Raw genomic sequence first — 21,228 nt, 5'->3', positions numbered from 1 at the left:
TGAGGCTGAAATTGCATCTGATCAGCCTGTTAGGAATGGAGCTTACCCACTGTAAATGTGTCCCTTAAAATGATACACATCAGTTATGCATGCTAACAACCTGCATAGATAACAAGCTAGCTAGCTAATAAGACTACTTATCTAGCTCACAAGACTGGCCAAGTTAACCGTGTTGTTCCTTGCATGCGATTGGCTGTGGTCTTGGGGGTGGCGCGCAGCCTGAGAGACAGCGCTGCCTGTCAGACATCGTTCAGGGCTTAAATGCAGCCACAGGGCTCCTCAATGGTGGTTATCGTGCATCTGAACAAAGGAATGGATGATGTGTGGTACTTTTGATTATCTCGTGATCTCGACAAAACAACTTTTGTTATGTAGTGATCATGAGATAAATCATTTGTGATCAACATATGGGATTTTTTAAAACATTTTATTCAAATGTCCTCCTGTAGTGATAAGACCAAAACTAATCAAAATAAATCAACCCATATTGGCTATGCACAACTTATCAACCCCTGACCCCCTTCCCCCCCCTTAAAAAGAAAATACTTACTCAACCCTGTCCACATACTAAAATGCTGTACCATCAAAAAGTGGGGCCATTTTTTATTTCAAAATAAGAAAATTACTACTGCTACTTTTATTATAAGAAAATTAGTATTAATGTAAGAAACATATTGAGAGGAAATATTACAGGGACTAGAGGATACAAAGTAAAAAGCCCATAAATGGTAGGTGACAGTGGCTGAAACTCCAGCAGATTACTCAAGGCATGACCGAGCAAATAAAGTCTATGAGAAGGATGTCCTCTATACCCTGTGCTTTTACAAACAGCCACCAACACACAAGTTACACTACTGTCCAACAGACACATTCACTTTCATACAGTCCTATCAAACACACACCCATCCTAAGATGCATAAGCAGAAGACATGTCTCAAAGACCCGGTAATGGTAACAATAGTATGACCCTGTGGAATCCATCACAGCAACCAAGTTGATTTGTTGTACATCAATGGGACCAGTAAATTAATTGCCTATTGCTTACATTTCATACATCATTACTAAAATACCTCAAAATACATGGTATTCACTTTAATTTCAAAACTATTTGTAAGTGACAACGTTTGGGGATCACAATACAGAAAAATAAAAGGTTTGTTTCTTGAAAGATGCACTATGCAGAAATCGCTCCGCCATTTCCTGGTTGCTAAAATTCTAATAGTTTGCCTAATTTCAGTTTATGTGACAAAACAATCACGCATAGTGTAGAGAATTATTGTACCATCTAAACCACTGTGAAATATCTTTTCCATAACCAAAAATTACATTTTCAGATGGTGTATAAAATCGAAAGTAAAAGACAAAAATTAAACTTAAAAACGGGAAGCATAGAAATAGTGCACATAGAACAGATCTACCGCTTCTTAGACTTGCTTACAATGACGACAATTTTGTCAGGTTGCCCAAAAAGTTACATATTTCAGATTTAACTAATCACAACCTCACTCAAAATATCCTTGTGCTGCATACTAATGATTCAAGGCCCTGAAATAATCTAAATATGCACCCATTGCATTATGGCCCTCTTAGGGTATGTCATAAATGACAACTAGCACCGGTCAATAGAAAAATCTGTGAGAAAGAGAGTGCTTTATACAAATGAAAAGCTAAAGTATTCACATGGTTACAGTGAAATTATCAATAATGGATGTCAAACTCCATCTAGGATGCATTTCAGATGAAAAACTGGTCAACACAAAACACATTTACAATAAATGAAACCTTTTCTTCTGTCGTGATCAAGTATTTAAATACAAACTTCCTCTTAACAAAACTCATCTTCAAAAGGAAAAATAACATGAAAAATGACATGGTGCATCTTGCTATTGAATAACATGCTATAGTGTTCAATATTGGCAGTTTAACAACCTCGAACAAGACTATTGTTATGATATACATGGCTAAAGATCTCTTGTTTATTTCCATCTTAGAAAGTAAAATTAGAATTTATATTTTTAAGCGTTAAATTGAGAGTGGTATGGTTCAAAGACCCTTGTGTCAAGGATGCCTCGCGATCACGAAAATGGCAAAACACGAGGGGCTGTTGCTTTCCAGTCGTGTATTTTAACATATAAATTCACCTAAAATAAATGTAATTCTGATGATTATCTGATTACTCACTTAAGGAAGATGTTTCCATTATTATTCTTTTTGAATGACCCTGAGATTTGATCGCCGCATCATTTGAGATGTGAATTCAGCATCACTGCTGTATGCAAAATGTCCTCCATTGTGTAAATAACATGTGCAGGTTTTTACTTGGATTTAAATTTCACAATAAATCAAGTCAAATTAACTAAGTGGCAAGTCAATTTGGAAAATCAAGTTATTATTCTTTCTTTCTTTGGCTCCACTTGCGAAGCTTATCTACACTAAAATGTTTTTTTGTCCCAAGCACCCCCTATCTGCCATGTAATTCTTAGTGTTCTTTTAGTTATGTATAAAATCTACATGCATCTCATCTTTTACAAAAAATAAAAGAATATATAGAAAATGACCGTTCAAAATGATCTGAAATTGTTTTTCTCCATAACGTCCGATTAGTAATAGAAATATATTCATATATGTTAATATTTCACATATAACCTCCATCTAAATTGTATATTAAACTAGTCAAATATTTTACTTCTCACATGTTGTATTAATTTAATGAAAAAAAAGATGTATAACAAAGTTATCGGTGAGAAAATATTTCCACGTGAAGCCCCAGTTTCCCTTACTTTAAGGGATAGAACATTGCAGGAAAACATTAAATGCAAAACCCTTCAAGAGGAGATCATAACAATTTCCTTCAAGATTTCTTTTGAATTCTCCTGATTGATCTGCATAGCATGACATGTCTATTTACATAGCATGCATACAACCTTGCCTCTTTTCTTTGATGAAATGATTCAACCGAACTTGGTTTAGTCTCTTATTTTGCCATTAGAGTACAGGAGCCACATGACAAGAATACTCCCAAGTGCCTTGAAACACAACCCAGTTCTGCAAAACCTTCAAAACGGCCCTTAAAGCAGTGGAGGAAAACTGCTTTCAATGATATAACACTTTGTCAACCAAATAATTTGTTGGCAAATACAATTACCTTTGAATGCCCCCTGTAAAAAGCTCACAAATCACTTTTCTTCACATTGTTAGTGTAACTGCACATCAGGAAAATAAAAAACTCCACCAAAGTGTTTTCTACCCTGCTCTTTAGCACACACTGAGCGGATTCATGAATGCCAAGCGGTAAATGCAGATCACATACCCTGTACTGTTAAATGACGACTGACAAAACTCGTAGTTACTTTGCAGCTCCGGTCTCGTCAATGAAAAAGAAACAGAAGCACATGTTTCGTACCACCAAGCGACCAAATGACTACGTTCGGTCAACATGCGGAGTCCAATGTGAAATCATATATCTTCAACTTGGTCTCATCCAATGACTTAACATCATCAGCCTTTGCTCGTGTCATCTTCTCAATATTTGAATTGAGGAAAGTCCAGAGGAGTGTGTTGGAACTTCATTCCTTCCATAGATAAAGATGCAGCAGCGTCATTTCATGTCCAAGTTGGTGGTTGTCGGTAATAGTTAACCACCTACAGTTTATATGAAAACTGGCAATTTCTTCCTGTGTGCACAGTCCATTTCACCTTCAATATCAAAGACATCAAGGAAGTGTACCATATCAATCCTAAAACTACTTTGGTATAGTAAAAGTCATTGTGATATTAACTTAAGAGTTGTTAGTTGTGCTTCATCTTTTCACTCCAAATAAATTCTGTCATACTTTTCTCAAACACTCATAAAAATACGGCAAAGTCCCCACAAGTTGCAACTGTTACTAGGGGGAGGGACATGGATGGCCCGTGACATGGATGTCTGAGGTCTGGTTTCATCAAAAGTACAAGCACAAAGGTTTAAAAAATTGCTTCGGAATTGGATCTTCAGCCAATAGGGAGATGAGGTTTAGGAATGAATGCACCAGGTGTGTTCTTTGTTGTAGGTGTCGTTGAGTTTGTGTGTGATTGGGGATCCTTACCTGCAACAACAAGTAAAAGACAAATGTTCAAATTGTAGTTCATGATGTTCTTGATTAATCTCCAGAACAAAGCAGGGGATACAGGAAGTGAGTGAGGGTGAGAGGGAAACAAGGGTAATCATGAAGAGGATAAAGAAAGCAATGGGTAAAGAAAAGGGTGGTTTAGTTGTGGAGTGCAAAACTACTGAGAGGTTAGAACCTGAAAGTATAATTTCAGCATACCTGGCTAACACTGCAAGGTTGCTGAGAAGTTAGCTGGGTACCCAGTTGTGGGCAGCGCTCTGCGTAGTTGCAGGGCCAGAGTAGCTTTGCCCACCTGGCACTATGGGGTCAAAGTTGAAATCAATGCCCTCTCCATCCATGAGGTCACTGTTGATGATGTAGTCCACATCACAGTCCAAGTTCTCTGTGAACATCTCAATGTCCAAGTCGGTGGGCAAGCGGTCTTGACTTGGTAGGAAGGAGCTCGGCGTTCCGAACTGGCCCATCCCTGGCAGACCTCCTCCTATATTGGATAGGCCCCCTCCGTGGTGAGGCCCCAAACCTGGCAGCTGTGCATGCTGAGCTTTGAGGGCTGAGAGCTGTGGAGAGTCTTGGGCCATGCCTGACAGGATCATGCCCAGGCCCAGCTGAGAGTGCTGCTGTTGGAGCTGGGACTGCATCGATGCCACAGTGTTTGGCTCAAGCCCCTTCCCCAGCAATAGCTGGTTTGGTTTGGGCCGCCCTCCCACCATGGGCCCCCCCATGCCCATCATCCCCACTACACCAGGACTGGGCATAAGGGGGTCCACCTGGGTCATCATGAAATCACTGGGAGGCGGGGAGTCCGAGGTGAGCAACGCCTCCAAGCTGGAGGGAACATGAGTGCCATAGAGACCAGTCCCATGTGAGCCAGGGCTGGGCATGGGGTTAAAGAGAGAGTTACCATAGTTTAATGGTTTGGAGTTGTTATTGTTGCCACATTGTGTGCCTGAGGACTGTCCCCCAGTCTGGTTGGGGGCCTGGGAGATGTTGGATGGCTGTAGCTGACGGAAGGAGGGGAACCCGGAGCCCCGGGGAAGCAGTGTTGAGGCAGAGGGCAGAGGGGTGGGGGGAGCCGGTGGGGCTGTGCTGGGACTAGCCCCTCCCTGCTGCTCGGTCATCAGTGTCAGGCCATCGATCAGGTCCAGCTCCTCCATTAGTGTCTCAGTGAGGGTGGGGGGCAGGTTGCCCGTGGAGTAGCCCAGTAGACCTTCCTCAGGCAGGTCATCCTCATCCTCCTGCCCGGGGCCGATGGGGGACAGCCGGCCACTCAGGGTGCTGGCATTGGAGCTGGTGCGTGGACGGAAGCTGGTCCACATGTCAGGTTCGTCTAGGCTACCACGGGATGAGGGGCTGCCGCTGTTTACCCCCCATTTGGGGAACTGCTGGGAGGAGTTGGGACTGTCTGCGCCCCCGTCGCCATCTCCCCCAGTGGTCCCGCCCAGGCCTGCTGCTGCCTTCTTGGTCTGCTTGGCTCGCATCCGGCTTTTCAGCAGTTTGCTGCTGTTGTCCATGGAGGCAGCACGGCGACGGGGGGCTTTCCCAGTCTTGCCCCCCTCTGGGTTGAGCATCCACCAAGAACTCTTGCCTGTGGACTCATTGTGAACTCTCAGGAACTTGTTGTGGAGTGATAAGTTGTGGCGAATTGAATTCTGAGTTAGAAGAAAGGGGGGGGGGGGCAAGAAAAAGGGTTTTAAGATTGGTGCCTTGTTAAATTTTCAGAAAACATTCAACTTGATTTGACGATAGATTTCAAGCAATAACTTCCATTATTCACTAATTAATGCAGTGTAATAATGTATCATGTGTTCACAGCAAATTGGCTGTATAACATGGTTCTAAACAATGTGAATAACAATAATGATGAGCATGTTTTTTTACCTTCCACCCTGCTGAGCTGTTGCTATCTCCTTTATCTTTGAAGTAAGGCACAGTTTTCACCATCCAGTCATATATCTGTGCCAAGGTTAGACGCTTCTCTGGAGAGTTCTCAATAGCCTGACTAATCAGGTCCGCGTAAGACTGGTTCCCCCATGCATTGCGCCGGGATGATCCCTTTCGGGGTGTGGCTCCACCTACTCCGGCTACAACTCCTCCCTCTGTGACCACAACTTTCTCAGGCTCGGATATGATTTGCGGTTGCTCCTGCTTATCGTCGTCGGCGGGCGGGGTTCCCGCAGAAGATTCAGGGCCGTCCGCCCCCTCCGGTTTGACAGCTGAGATGTCGGGTCTGGGGAGCGGCCATGTGCACGACCTAGGTCTGCTTTGCGGCTCAAAATCTGGGTCAATCGTGGGTACCGTCGAACCCTCCATTGTAAAGTTTTGTTTGCTACAACTATCCTAAATGTAGACAACTAAGAGATGATACATAAAATAAATTGTCAAGGTAAATAATAGTGAGACAGATATTGAAACAAAATGTTTTTTAAAATCAAAATAACAATATTGTATTTTTGTAGGGTCGCAGGTAGCCTAGTGGTGAAGAGCGTTGGGCAAGTAACTGAAGGCTTGAATCCCTGAGACGACTATGTGAACAATCTGTTGATGTGCCCTTGAGCAAGGCACTTAACCCTAGTTGCTCCTCTAAACCGCTCTGGATAAGTGCATCCGCTAAATGACTAATGTAAAATGTAATCTGGGGACATGTATTTGTAATAGGCACACCAAAATGTAGGCCTATTCTTATCTAAGAAGGTGTCTATGTTCAAAATTAGACTATATTGTCTAATGTAATTATTGTATAACCAAAAGTTCTATATAAACTTCAACTATCTACACAAAAACGCTATGTTCCATTCTCTATTAAGGGGACTAGTAGAAGAGAAACAATAATCTGGATACACCAGTATAGCGGTGTTAATCCTGAGATTGGAGATTAGGGGACCCAAATAATCCCTTTAATAGTAACTATCATAAACCTTCCGATTTACATGGAGCAGAGGAGGGCTGGGATGACGGTTTCTTTGTTTGTATAAAAGAACAAAGAGAACTCGGGGAGGAATGCACACCAAAACATCTGGATTGAAATCAGAGACCAATACAATTTATGGCCCACATAACGTGTTACTGTGGGGTATATACTTTAAAAAAAAAATATATATATATATATATATATATAAACGTTTGTCTCGGTGGTTTGTTGTGGAAAATGTAAATATATTCGATGTTTATGAAGGTGAAGGTTAGCTATAAAATTATTGCTCTCACAACACTATATATTGCACTGACTTATTTCGCGTTTTGCTTTTAGCTTTAACATTATAACATAAAAGTTACCCTCAAACACATATACTTTTCAAATAACCCACAAATGAGGATTACCAGTGGGTCTCTGTTACAAAAGAGCCGACTAGGTTTGCGGTTCCACCGTCTGCACTTGTAAACAACGTGCTGTCTCGCTCCTTCGCACGTAGAAATAACCTCCCGCTTCAATAGAATACTGGAGTTGATATAATATTAGTTTGAACATTGATATCAAAATTCAAAGCAATTTAGTAAACAACAACTTTTTGATTTCAACATACATCTAACTGTCACTGCTCCCGTGAAACAATATTACTTAGAGTGAACACAAAATCTGGATTCATGGAGCTTGCAATAAAATAGTCAAAGTTAAAAAAATCTGCAATATTTGATTATCTAAGCAATGACACGTTTACTTCTGATGTCAAAACAGTAATGTTATGCTGGCTGTCGCTTCTTTGGCTACAGTACTAAGTAATTTTAGTCGACTGACAAAAATAAAATGTTGAGCGCAAAACCTTACTGAACAGTTTGATCATGGTGGTCTGTAAAACAAAATTAGAAGAAACAAATGGATCAGAAAGTCCGTGGTTTTCTGATTCAAGTTTTCACGCTCCTCCACATTGCGGGCAAGCGCGTGTCACCATCTGCCATGTTTCTTGACACGCAGCAGCACACGATGCTCGCGCGAGCACAAACCTTCAGAGTGTGCCTAAAATTGGATCAGTCCGCGTCTTGTGGCCAATTTAAAGCACGGTTCGTAATCCACGGTTTCTTGGAGTTTAGGCTCTCCCACCTCGGCTCGACTCCACACACCAAACGTAGTTTTTAAAATAGCGTGATAGCCACTTAAAGTTAGCTGCTGGCTAACTCCAGTTATTTCGGAGTTTAAAATCCTTTCAAAAGTCGGAAAAAAGGCTTCAGTACCTTCCTTTGGAATTCTCCCCCTTTCATTCGTTAGTTTCGCTTGACTTGTGGCTATTCTGGATGTCCAAATATTCATTCATCGTATATCTTTTTTTGTTTATTTTTGACTCGAGGCGAAGACTCCCTTCTGACGTCTGTTTACCACTGCCAGAAAACGTGTACTGCGCATGCGTGGTGAGGACTGCTGGGAAATGCAGTCAGTCATGTGACTTCTTAAGCACGAATGTAAACAACGAACGGCTGTCGAGCTAAAATACCTAAATCAGGATTGTGTAACATTTCCTAAAGTGTACACACACCACCTACACACCTAAACCAAAGCTGGAAAGTTACCCGACAATGGTAAATCATATAATTGCCCAAGTAGCCCAGACTTCTAGGCTACAGATCCATTCAGCTCCAATCTAGTCTTGAAGCACATGCATCCCTCTTTCATTTGACACTCAAACTTTCACCAATAGTCAGTATACTGTCATAAAACAAGTAGGTCGTAGTCAGGTTACTTTAAAATTGCCATTGTTGTACAGTGACATTCAAAAATAATGATTTGTGTCCAGAAAGATCTGTGAAGATGATTCATTTCAGTGTGATATTCTTTTTTCAAGAATATCGGTACCAACCTAGAAAAACATAGGAATGTTCGATGTGTTCTATGCAACACGTTTCATTAGATTTGTTTAAGATCAGCCTAAATCAGCATGGTACGGTGTGTTTATTTAAACAATAATCTGACAGTGTGCCCAAGAACTACAATTCCCAGTGTATTTCAGAGTATAACTTTGTTTGGGGAGTGTTTATCGAATGCAGCGCGTGATGTAAACAGAATAATAATACACAGTAGAGCTAGACCTATGTACAACAAAAATATACATCTGGTCTGATTTAAACTCCTGAAAGTCTTTATTTTGGAAACAATGATTTATTTATTTTACAACAGAATAGGCCGTCCTGTAAATTTGTAAGACTTTAAAATTATAAACAGTCGTTCTCTTCATTGATAATATTTTAATCACATTTTGTCTGTATGATTATTGTTTTACACTCGTTTAATTTTGGCACAATTGTTTCATTCTCTTCTGCAATTGGTCAAGGTTAACGCCGGTAAATACTTGGGGAAAGAGGAATGCGTTTCCTCTGTTTCGATTGGCTGCGGAACAAGAACCTTCGCAATTGTATCGTCTTGAGATCAGCCGCAGCTGAAGCCGAACATGTCGGATCCCACTGTTGCAGATACTCGCCGATTAAACTCTAAACCACAGGATCTCACAGATGCGTATGGCCCCCCAAGCAATTTTCTTGAAATCGACGTTTATGACCCACAAACAATTGGAGTTGGCCGGAACAGATTCACCACCTATGAAGTGCGAATGCGGGTGAGTGTTCTAGGTTTGTACTAGCTTGCAGTATTGAAATCGGGGCCGGTGATTTTAGAAGGGCCTAGTTTAGGTGACGCTAGTATGATGAGGGAACATGGGTGGGACGGTTTTTCGAGAGACTGGACTTTTTGCTGTTCAAATGCTTAGTCTTTCACTTCTTTGTCATTTGAAATAATCGTTATATACAAATTCCTGATGCAGTCGTTACTAAGATGGCTACCACCAACAACTGTGTTAGTTAGGTAGCAGTGCTTCTGCCAGAACATAGTGACTAGCATGGGCTATAGCTCTTTTATTAAACTCTGTTGATTTCTGTAGGATGTATAAGCTTTTTCTCCAACCCAGAATAAAAGCCTGCACACCCTTGGAATCCCCAGGACCAAGATTGGAGAATACTGGGCCAGCTAACGCTCTAGTTATGAGATAGGCAACCAGCCACTAGGGTGTTAAACCTTCATGGTATTAGAAAGATCTGTTTGTACATGGGCTAGTCTCTTAAATCCCAGATCTAGGGCATGCTGAACAGAGACTACATATGCTGAGGGATAGACACAATTTGCACAGTGTGTACTGGGCTCCCGAGTGGCACAGTGGTCTAAGGCACTGCATCTCAGTGCTTGAGGCGTCACTACAGACACCCTGGTTCGAATCCAGGCTGTATCACAGCCGGCCGTGATTGGGAGTCCTGTAGTGCGGCGCACAGTGCCGGGTTTCGCCGGTGTAGGCCGTCATTGTAAATAACAATTTTTTCATAACTGACTTGCCTAGTAAAATAAATAAAAATATCTACTGTATACCCTTACTTACTACTACAAATCTCAACATATTAATGAAACAATCTCTCTGTGTTTTCCTACTCTAAAGATGTGGTTGCATTATAAACCATCCATTATCACTAGACACAGCACCACACACCAGTGTCACAAAACTGAAGTGTTTTTCACAGATTCAGAGACAAGATGCTGATCAAATGATTAATCAGTGAAGGGTTCTGGTGTAAGCACTGATGTCTGACCATGTCACTGTGGATTCTGTACTGGAAATGCCACTCCTGGATTTCTGTCATTTAATGTAGTGATTTAATATACATTTTTTCACATGCAGACAAATCTTCCCATCTTCAAACTTAAGGACTCTGTTGTGCGCAGAAGGTACAGTGATTTTGAGTGGCTGAAGAATGAGCTGGAGAGAGACAGTAAGGTAGTTACACACTGCATAACTAATTGCTTGCATGTCGGACCGGTATAATACTAATCTAAACAGAAATGTTTAATACATTAAAGTTTGTATGTGACTAAGTTACTGATACGTTGTGTGCTTTCTAAAGATTGTGGTGCCCCCTCTCCCTGGGAAAGCTTTAAAAAGACAGCTGCCCTTCCGAGGAGATGAGGGTATCTTTGAGGAGTCCTTCATTGAGGAGCGGAGGGTAGGCTTGGAGCAGTTCATCAACAGGTGTGTATCGTTTCTGTCTATATTATTTCTCTCTGTATCGCTGTCTTTCCATTTCAGGTCATTATCAAATTAACTCCCAGCCATCTGCCTTTGACTCCACTAATAATCAACTATGATTGCTATTTAACTGAAACCTGCTACTCTCTCCTATCACCAGACTTGCAGGTCATCCACTGGCCCAGAATGAGCGCTGTCTTCACATGTTCCTTCAAGATGAGTCCATTGACCGGAACTATATTCCTGGAAAAGTACGCAAGTAGGATGGGCATGGTTGGGGCTCTGACTGGGTGGGTGTGGTGAAGAGGCTGGTGGCAGTAGGTGGGAGGGACTGGCTGATCCTTAACGGTTTCTATCAATCTCTCCCGGCAAGGGAATAGCATTTTATTTTTTACATTAAAGAATATAAATACTGTGTGTATATGAATGTAAAAAAGTATTCAGACCCCTTGACTTTTTCCAAATGTTGTTACGTTACAGCCTTATTCTAAAATGGATTACATTTTTTTTAAACGTCATTGATCTTTAGACAATAGCCCATAATGACAAATCGAAAACAGGTTTTTAGACATTTTTGCAGATGTATAAAAAAAAAACGTATACCTTATTTACATAGTTATTTATACTCTTTCCTTTGAAACTTGAAATTGAGCTCCGGTGCATCCTCTTTCTATTGATCATCCTTAAGATGTTTCTACAACTTTATTTGAGTCCACCTGTGTTAAATTCAATTGATTGGACATGATTTGGAAAGGCACACATCTGTCTATATAAGGTCCCACAGTTAGCAATGCATGTCAGAGCAAAAAACAAGCCATGAGGTCAAAGGAATTGTCTGTAGAGCTCCGAGACAGGATTGTGTCAAGACACAGATCTGGAGAAGGGTACCAAAAAATGTCGGCAGCATTAAAGGTCCCCAAGAACAGTGGCGTCATTCTTAAATGGAATAAGTTTGGAACCATTAAGACTCTTTGTAGAGCTGGGCGCCCAGCCAAACTGAACAATCAGGGGAGAAGGGCCATGGTCAGGGAGGTTACCAAAAACCCGATGGTCACTGACAGAGCTCCAGATTTCCTCTGGAGAAGAACCTTCCAGAAGGACAACCATCTCTGCAGCACTCCACCAATCAGGCCTTCATTGTAGTGAAGCCACTCTTCAGTAAAAGGTACATGACAGCCCACTTGGAGTTTGCCTAAAGGCACCTAAAGGACTCCGACCATGAGAAACAAGATTCTGTGGTCTGATGAAACCAAGATTGAACTATTTGGCCTGAATGCCAAGCGTCACGTCTGAAGGAAAACTGGCACCATCCCTATGGTGAAGTATGGTGGTGGCAACATCATGCTGTGGGCATATTTAGACTAGCTGGGATCGAGGGGAAGATGAACGGAGCAAAGTACAGAGAGATTCTTGATGAAAACATGCTCAGGAATGTTCACCTTCCAATAGGACAACGACCCTAAGCACACAGCCAAGACAACGCAGAAGTGGCAATGGGACAAGTCTCAATGTCCTTGAGTGGCCCTGCCAGAACCTGGACTTGAACCCGATCAAACCTCTGGAGAGGCCTGAAAATAGCTGTGCAGCAACGCTCCCCATCCAACCTGACAGATCTTGAGGATCTGCAGAGAAGAATGGAAGAAACTCCCCAAATACAGGTGTCAAGCTTGTCGCGTCATACCCAAGAAGACTTGAGGCTGCCAAAGGTGCGTCAAAGTACTGAGTAAAAAGTCTGAATACATATGTAAATGTGATTTCAGTTTATTTATAATAAATTAGCCAACATATACAACATATTTTTGCTTTGTCATTATGGGGTATTGTGTGTAGATTGAGGAAGAAGGGAAAAACTATTTAATCAATTATAGAATTAAGCTATGATGTAACAAAATGTGAAAAAAGTCAAGGGGTCTGAATACTTTCCAAATGCAAAGTATATGTATTTACACTACAGTTCATAAGTTTGGGGTCACTTAGAAATGTCTTAGTTTTTAAAAGAAAAGCAAAAACAATTATCCATTGAAATAACATCAAGTTTGTCGGAGATATTGTGTAGACATTAATGTTGTAAATGACTATTGTAGCTGGAAACTGCTTATTTTTAATGGAACATCTACATAGATGTACAGAGGCCCACTTATCAGCAACCATCACTCCTGTGTTCCAATGGCATGTTAGCTAATCCAAGTTTATCATTTTAAAAGGCTAATTGATCATTAGAAAACCCTTTTGCAATTTTCTTAGGTCAGTTGAAAACTGTTTTCATTAAAGAAGAAATAAAACTGTCCTTCTTTAGACTAGTTGAGTATCTGGAGCATCAGCATTTGGTTCGATTCCAGACTCAAAATGGCCAGAAACAAGACCTTTCTTCTGAAACACGTCAGTCTATTCTTGTTCTGAGAAATGAGGGCTGTTCCATTTGAGAAATTGCCAAGAAACTGAAGATCTCGTACAACGGCATGTACTACTCCCTTCACAGAACAGCGCAAACTGGCTCTAACCAGAATAGAAAGGAGTGGGGGGCCCCGGTGCACAACTGAGCAAGAGAACAAGTACATTAGTGTCTAGTTTGAGAAACGGACCCCTCACAAGTCCTGAACTGGCAGCTTCATTAAATAGTACCCGCAGAACAGCAGTCACAATGTCAACCGTCACAATGTCAACTAAGGTCTACACCTGTTGTGTTCGGCACATGTGACTTATAAAATTTGATTTAAAAAGGCGACTCCTGGATGCTGGCCTTCTAGGCGGAGTTGCAAAGAAAAAGCCATATCTCAGACTGGCCAATAAAAATAAAAGATTAAGATGGGCAAAAGAACACAGACACTGGACAGAGGACGATTGGAAAAAAGTGTTATGGACAGACAAATCTAAGTTTGAGGTGTTCAGATCACAAATAAGAACATTTGTGAGACACAGAAAAAATTTAAAGATGCTGGAGGAGTGCTGGATGCCATCTGTCAAGCATGGTGGAGGCAATGTGATGGTCTTTGGGTGGTGAAGTGGGAGATTTGTACAGGGTAAAAGGGATCTTGAAGAAGGAAGGCTATCACTCCATTTTGCAATGCCATGCCATACCCTGTGGACGGTGCTTAATTGGAGCCAATTTCCTCCTACAACAGGACAATGACCCAAAGCACAGCTCAACTATGCAATAACTTTTTCGGGAAGAAGCAGTCAGTTGGTATTCTGTATCATGGAGTGGCCAGCACAGTCACCGGATCTCAACCCTATTGAGCTGTTGTGGGAGCAGCTTGACCGTATGGTACGTATGAAGTGCCCATCAAGCCAATCCAACTTGTGGGAGGTGCTTCAGGAAACATGGGGTGAAATCTCTTCAGATTACCTCCACAAATTGACAACTAGAATGCCAAAGGTCTGCAAGGCTGCAAATTGAGAATTCTTTGCCGAAAGCAAAGTTGTTTAAAAAAAAAAAAAACTAACTTTATTTAACTAGGCAAGTCAGTTAAGAACATTCTTATTTTCAATGACGGCCTGGGAACAGTGGGTTAACTGCCTGTTCAGGGGCAGAACGACAGATTTGTACCTTGTCAGCTCGGGGGTTTGAATTTGCAACCTTCCGGTTACTAGTCCAACGCTCTAACCACTAGGCTACCCTGCCACAATTATTATTTAAATTAAAAATAATCATTTATAACCATGTCAACATCTTGACTATATTTCCTGTACATTTTGAAACTCATTTCATGTATGTTTTCATGGAGAACAAGGATATTTCTAAGTGACCCCAGACTTTTGAACGGTAGTGTATGTACATATCTATCTATACAAAGGTATGTGGACACCTGCTTGTCGAACATGGGCATTAATATGGAGTCGGTCCCCCCCTTTGCTGCTGTAACAGCCTCCACTCTTCTGGGAAGACTTTCCACTAGATTTTTCAACATTGCTGCAGGGACTTGCTTCCATTCAGCCACAAGAGCATTAGTGAGGTTGGGCACTGATGTTGGGTGATTAGGTCAGGCTCGCAGTCAGTGTTCCAAATCATTGCAAAGTTGTTTGGTGGTGTTGAGACCAGGGCTCTGCAGGCTAGTCAAATTCTTCTACACTGATCTTGACAAAACATTTCTGTATGGACTTCAGTTTGTGTACGGGGGCATTGTCATGCCGATTTTATACACCTGTCAGCAACGGGTGTGGCTGAAATAGCCAAATCCACTCATTTGAAGAGGTGTCCACATACTTTTGTGTGTGTGTAAATGCAAGTATGACCTCTGCTTTCCAGTCTTGACTTCTATCAATATTTTATAAATGTTGTGCTTACTTGAAGCATAATTGTGGAGAATTATATGATAGTTATGCATAACATACATGCATGATATTTCTTGTGTATATGTGTGTGATTTGTTTCATCAATTTTAAATGTAAAAATTAAGGAATACTGTATTTAACAGGGGGGTGAAAGGGTTGTTCTGAAATGTCAGATTACATTTTTCAGTGGTTTAAGGTACCTGAAATCACTGTTCTGTGTCACACGTTTTTGTGTCTTACAATGTCTTTCTCCTTTTCCTAGGTGTGAATAAGGTAAGGTTGCTTTTTATTCGTACTAATACCATTGTGATAATCCCCCCCCCCCCATGAAACAAAAAAACAACTCAGATTTGGTATAGCGGGTTACCAATGATACATCCATTCATCTACACGCACATACAGTGGGACAAAAAAGTATTTAGTCAGCCACCAATTGTGCAAGTTCTCCCACTTAAAAGGATGAGAGAGACCTGTAATTTTCATCATAGGTACACTTCAACTATGACAGACAACATTAGAAAAAAAATCCAGAAAATCACATTGTAGGATTTTTTATTAATTTATTTGCAAATTATGGGTGGAAAATAAGTATTTGGTCACCTACAAACAAACAATATTTCTGGCTCTCACAAACCTGTAACTTATTCTTTAAGAGGCTCCTCTGTCCTCCACTCGTTACCTGTATTAATGGCACCTGTTTGAACTTATCAGTATAAAAGACACCTGTCCACAACCTCAAACAGTCACACTCCAAACTCCACTATGGCCAAGACCAAAGAGCTGTCAAAGGACACCAGAAACAAAATTGTAGACCTGCACCAGGCTGGGAATACTGAATATGCAATAGGTAAGGAGCTTGGTTTGAAGTGATCAAACGTGGGAGCAATTATTAGGAAATGGAAGACATACAAGACCACTGATAATCTCCCTGGATCTGGGGTCCATGCAAGATCTCACCCCGTGGGGTCAAAATGATCACAAGAACGGTGAGCAAAAATCCCAGAACCACACGGGGGGACCTAGTGAATGACCTGCAGAGAGCTGGGACCAAAGTAACAAAGCCTACCATCAGTAACACACTACGCCACCAGGGACTCAAATCCTGCAGTGCCAGACGTGTCCCCCTGCTTAAGCCAGTACATGACCAGGCCCATCTGAAGTTTGCTAGAGAGCAGTTGGATGATCCAGAAGAACACTGAGAGAATGTCATCTGGTCAGATGAAACCAAAATATAACTTTTTGGTAAAAACTCAACTCGTCGTGTTTGGAGGACAAAGAATGCTGAGTTGCATCCAAAGAACACCATACGTACTGTGAAGCATGGGGGTGGAAACATCATGCTTTGGGGGTGTTTGTCTGCAAAGGGACCAGAACGACTGATCCGTGTAAAGGAAAGAATGAATGGGGCCATGTATCGTGAGATTTTGAGTGAAAACCTCCTTCCATCAGCAAAGGCATTGAAGATGAAACGTGGCTAGGTCTTTCAGCATGACAATGATCCCAAACACACCGCCCGGGCAACGAAGGAGTGGCTTCGTAAGAAGCATTTCAAGGTCCTGGAGTGGCCTAGCCAGTCTCCAGATCTCAACCCCCATAGAAAATCTTTGGAGGGAGTTGAAAGTCCGTGTTGCCCAGCAACAGCCCCAAATCATCACTGCTCTAGAGGAGATCTGCATGGAGGAATGGGCCAAAATACCAGCAACAGTGTGTGAAAACCTTGTGAAGACTTACAGAAAACGTTTGACCTCTGTCATTGCCAACAAAGGGTATATAACAAAGTATTGAGAAACTTTTGTTATTGACCGAATACTTATTTTCCACCATAATTTGCAAATAAATGAATTAAAAATCCTACAATGTGATTTTTCTGGATTTTTTTTTCTCATTTTGTCTGTCATAGTTGAAGTGTACCTATGATGAAAATTACAGGCCTCTCTCATCTTTTTAAGTGGGAGAACTTGCACAATTGGTGGCTGACTAAATACTTTTTTGCCCCACTGTATCGGTCTTCGCTTCACCTCTACTTTCTCAATCCGCACCTGTCCAATGTTCTCCTTTGTTCATTTTCTCTGCGTAAATGCAAGTGTAACTGTTGGCATGATCTGGTTGCATGCATGGGGTGATCTTCACAATTCATCTTTAGTAGAGATAACTTCCCCCTTTGACTCAAACCAGTCATGCAGGCTTTCAAGGGGGCACTAAGTGAGACCTAGAGGGCGGTATCTAACTAACATACTGTATATCATGCAGACTTTTTAATTGTTTTGCTAACCATGGTTGGTATCTCACCCATAGTAAAAATAAAAAAAAATGTATGACAAAATACATTGAAGTAGCAGTGTACATCAACTGCTCTCATCTCCAGCACCCTAAAGTCTGCGTCTAATACAGTACACCGATACTGGTAACGCAATTGCTCTATTTTATCTTTAACTAGGCAAGTCGGTTAAGAACAAATTCTTATTCACAATGACGACCTATCCTGGCCAAACCCTAACCCGGACGACGCTGGGCCAATTGTGCGTCGCCCTATGGGACTCCCAATCACGGCCAGTTGTGAAACAGCCTATGAATCACTGACTAGTTTTTCAATCGTGATTTTTCTTTTTAAGTATTGATTTCAAACGGCCAATACTTCGTCATTAATGGGTCAAATGGAACATACCCCTAAAATCATATCACTTATTTTTCTTTGATAGATTGTTAACCCAGCCATAGCATTGGAGCCTAAAACTAACCTACACACACCGACCCTACTCTTTTTTTTTTTTTTCTCTCTCTCTCTTCCTAGTAGCTACTATGTTATAGGCTTTACTTGTTGAACCGTAATGTTCTATGTGCCTTTTTTTTGTTTAGACTTTTTAAAGACTTGGTCTACAAAGTGTAGCAAGGCTATAAAGGTAACTGTAGAAATGGCAACTAATGTTCGGATGCTAATGAGGCCATGAATTACCTGTGAATTGTTTTCCTTTATAGCAGCCCAGGGATGAAAATGATGATCTACTCAGCCCAGCCCCTCCCCGCCCCTACACCCCCTGGCTGTTTGGCTTTATCACTAGAGCTCACATTGCCTCTTTCACAGGGGGCCTCCCCTCACATCCTCCTTAACACCTGCATCTGTGTTGGAACGCTCTGTAAATATGATGTACATATATACATATCTTATTTGTAATCTATGTCTGGGGAAGCTGTCAGGATACTTACATACAGAGCATTTAACTTGTAGCAGATGTTTGAGGGTGGAGAAGGTGAATTCATGAAACGAGTGAGTTAGTAAGCTACCTTTTGAAACAAGAACATTTTCTACTTGACTTTAGGCTGAGTCATTAAGGCTAATGATTTTAGTAATAGTTAACACCAAATTAGAGAATACTGCGTTGTTTCAGTAACAGAAGTTTGCTTCCTAACTCATGAATTTTGCTTGGTGAAGTAGCATTTGGTGTAAATTTCTCATGTGAAAATGACAAAGGCTCTGAATACTTATTCCAGAGCCCCTAGTTTTTCTTAGTTATAGAGATTGATCTCTAGATTTTCAAAGGGAAACCTGGCCCACCTGACTTGCCAAACACAAAGAAAACTATTATATTACGTCCCATTAAAATACTATTTTATTCATGTACTTGACAATTCATTCATGAATCTTGATTGAGGAATGATTCCACACTAGAATTGTATTTTTGCGAAGAATTATGATTGAGTTTTTGGGGACAAATATTCATACAATCTCAATTGTCATCAAAGATTTCCATGGCACTTGCTGCAATAGCAGGGATGTTAACCCCGATCTTCTTGGGAAAACTCCCAACCTAGCTTCTCACCACCATGGCCACATAATCGTTCTAAACATCTCTTCTCTACTGCAACACTATTGTAGGATTTTTTTGTTTGTTTTAACTTGTGAAATAAAGGTTGATCGATGGCAAAAAAGAATGTCCAGCAGGATACATATTTTTACACTTGCTGATCCAGGGTTGTGTCTCAGAAGGAAATGTATGCAGTGTTTTGATGCAACTGTTCACTCATATCTGTTGAATGTGTGGGGTGAGGCTGATTGTACAAAGATCGGCCCTCTCAGTCTGATTGCCCTGCAGCCCTGACAATCACCCTTCACACCGCTGTTTATCCAACCAATCGGCGCTTGGATGCGAGAAGAAGTAATTATTGCCTAATGTCTATACAGAATTATAGGGGCCTCTAGTGGCCAAAAGTCCGTATTGGCATGGGCAGCTCCATTGAGGGCTTCCATCGTTTTAATGTAGTCAATTGGGTGGGACTTCCAACTTCATTTGCTGATCCCTCTTGGTAACTTTGCTGGAGTCATGTCTTACCGGGTCCTCGAGTGATCAGCTGATCGTGAAGAAAATTGACATCTTCAAAATGGAGATCGCCTCAATGGAACTGCCCATGCTGTGACAGAAGACACTAACATAGATGAGTCCATCTATCTATGGTAATGACAGACTCCCACAGGAAAACATATCTTCCTATCATCCATTGAACCTAACCACACAACCATAAAGAACTATCTCTGATGGAAACAGCTGTGTGTTGGTGACAAGACAAGTGCTCAGTATGGGCCTGAACATCTACCCTGACAGCACTATAGTGGGCAAACCAAAACTAATCAGCATTAAATGTACATGCATAGCCAACCGCTCAGAAAAGCTCCAGCCAAACCTTTTTTCATGGTCCTAGTTCTTGCTGGATATAGCGAGCAACAATTTTTTTCAATGATGCAGCCGGACATTTTTGGTAATCAAGCAACAAAGACAGTCCCTGCTGCCCTGTGATTGTACTGTGCCTTCCTCGGACATCCTCGGCCTCACCTCAACAAATCGAATGGCTACTCGACAAACATTTAATTGGGGTTTTATATGTTCATGTGTATTTTCCCGACATTCAAATACATAAAGGCTGATTGTTGCTTATTGTTTTTTTATTAACGTTATTGGCCACAGTGTAATGTTAGTTTATTAAACGATTATGAAAATATATCAACACTGGTTTTCTCATTTAACAAATATTCTGTTATGGCTAGTCTCGATTACCAATTTAGTGGAAATTACTTTCCCCAATTAGTAGTCTTTCAATTATCAAGACCTACCATTGGTCAAGAAGAGAAAGAGAAAAGGCAAGGAAGCGACCAGACTGGAGGGAAAGAGCCTAGCCCAATATGGCAGAGTTCAGATCTGATGTAATTGGTCAAAATACCAATTAGTGGAAAATAATCCAGACTTGGGTTTCCTGTGTAAATGCAACCTCTGACTAATAAATGAATGACACAAAGTCTAAAGACGTTTGCATACATAGGTTAGGTTTGCTCCTGGCAGATCTAGGCTAGGCGAACGCCTGTGTTTATACTCCCTAATAACCTTTTAATTTGAAAAACAAGGAAAAAGCGGCAATATTATTGTTTGTCCATCTTGAGCCACCGTAGCAACAACATAGTCAGAAACACTTCTTCGAAATAGTCTGAATTAAATCAAGAAATCTGTCATTCATTTTTACATTTTTGCTGAGGTCTTAGTTGAGCAATTTTACATCTACCTCAGATCTTTGGTGCAGTATTTCTTAAGTGAAATATGCATGAAAACTAGTCGTCTCTCATTGAAGCACTATTTCTCAGTCTTATTAGTAGAGTAGAATTTATGACCAATCACCAATGAAGGGGTGTAGACTTCCACTACCAAACTCGACTTGCCTCAAGAAAAAATATGTGCACCAACAGCGAAGACTAAAATTCTATCCAAATATATGCCAGAACTGTTTAGACTGGGAAGCATATGGTAAACTTAATGCTGCGTTCACATGCTAGTCGGAACTAGGAAACGTATACACGTGCCACATTCAACGAA

The 21,228-nt window shown here is 41.1% G+C and overlaps 2 protein-coding genes across 5 annotated transcripts; one reads left to right on the top strand and one right to left on the bottom strand.

The window, feature by feature from the left end:
* Positions 1-411: 411 nt before the first annotated feature.
* Positions 412-8,442, bottom strand: foxo4 (forkhead box O4). Its single transcript, XM_020452690.2, has 3 exons — positions 5,988-8,442; positions 4,308-5,758; positions 412-4,085 (listed from the first exon to the last, which is right to left on the bottom strand). The coding sequence occupies exons 1-2, from the start codon at positions 6,417-6,419 to the stop codon at positions 4,337-4,339; spliced, it is 1,854 nt and encodes a 617-aa protein (XP_020308279.1). The 5' UTR covers positions 6,420-8,442; the 3' UTR covers positions 412-4,085; positions 4,308-4,336.
* A 640-nt stretch (positions 8,443-9,082) lies between these two features.
* LOC109864756 (sorting nexin-12) lies at positions 9,083-20,367 on the top strand. 4 transcript variants are annotated; one of them, XM_031797859.1, is made up of 6 exons: positions 9,083-9,649; positions 10,757-10,852; positions 10,980-11,104; positions 11,262-11,352; positions 15,636-15,646; positions 18,353-20,367. In XM_031797859.1, the coding sequence occupies exons 1-5, from the start codon at positions 9,485-9,487 to the stop codon at positions 15,639-15,641; spliced, it is 483 nt and encodes a 160-aa protein (XP_031653719.1). In that variant the 5' UTR covers positions 9,083-9,484; the 3' UTR covers positions 15,642-15,646; positions 18,353-20,367. The 4 variants fall into 4 exon arrangements, with proteins under 4 accessions (XP_031653719.1, XP_031653718.1, XP_020308274.1 ...); XM_031797858.1 differs by having other exon boundaries at positions 18,350-20,367; XM_020452687.2 differs by lacking the exons at positions 15,636-15,646; positions 18,353-20,367 and having other exon boundaries at positions 9,121-9,234; positions 9,368-9,649; positions 11,262-11,364.
* Positions 20,368-21,228: the final 861 nt, after the last annotated feature.

The sequence above is a fragment of the Oncorhynchus kisutch genome, linkage group LG19, assembly GCF_002021735.2.
Source record: "Oncorhynchus kisutch isolate 150728-3 linkage group LG19, Okis_V2, whole genome shotgun sequence".
Lineage (NCBI taxonomy): Eukaryota > Metazoa > Chordata > Actinopteri > Salmoniformes > Salmonidae > Oncorhynchus > Oncorhynchus kisutch.
Note: the sequence above shows the minus strand (reverse complement) of the source record. Positions and strands in the feature narration are given on the sequence as shown.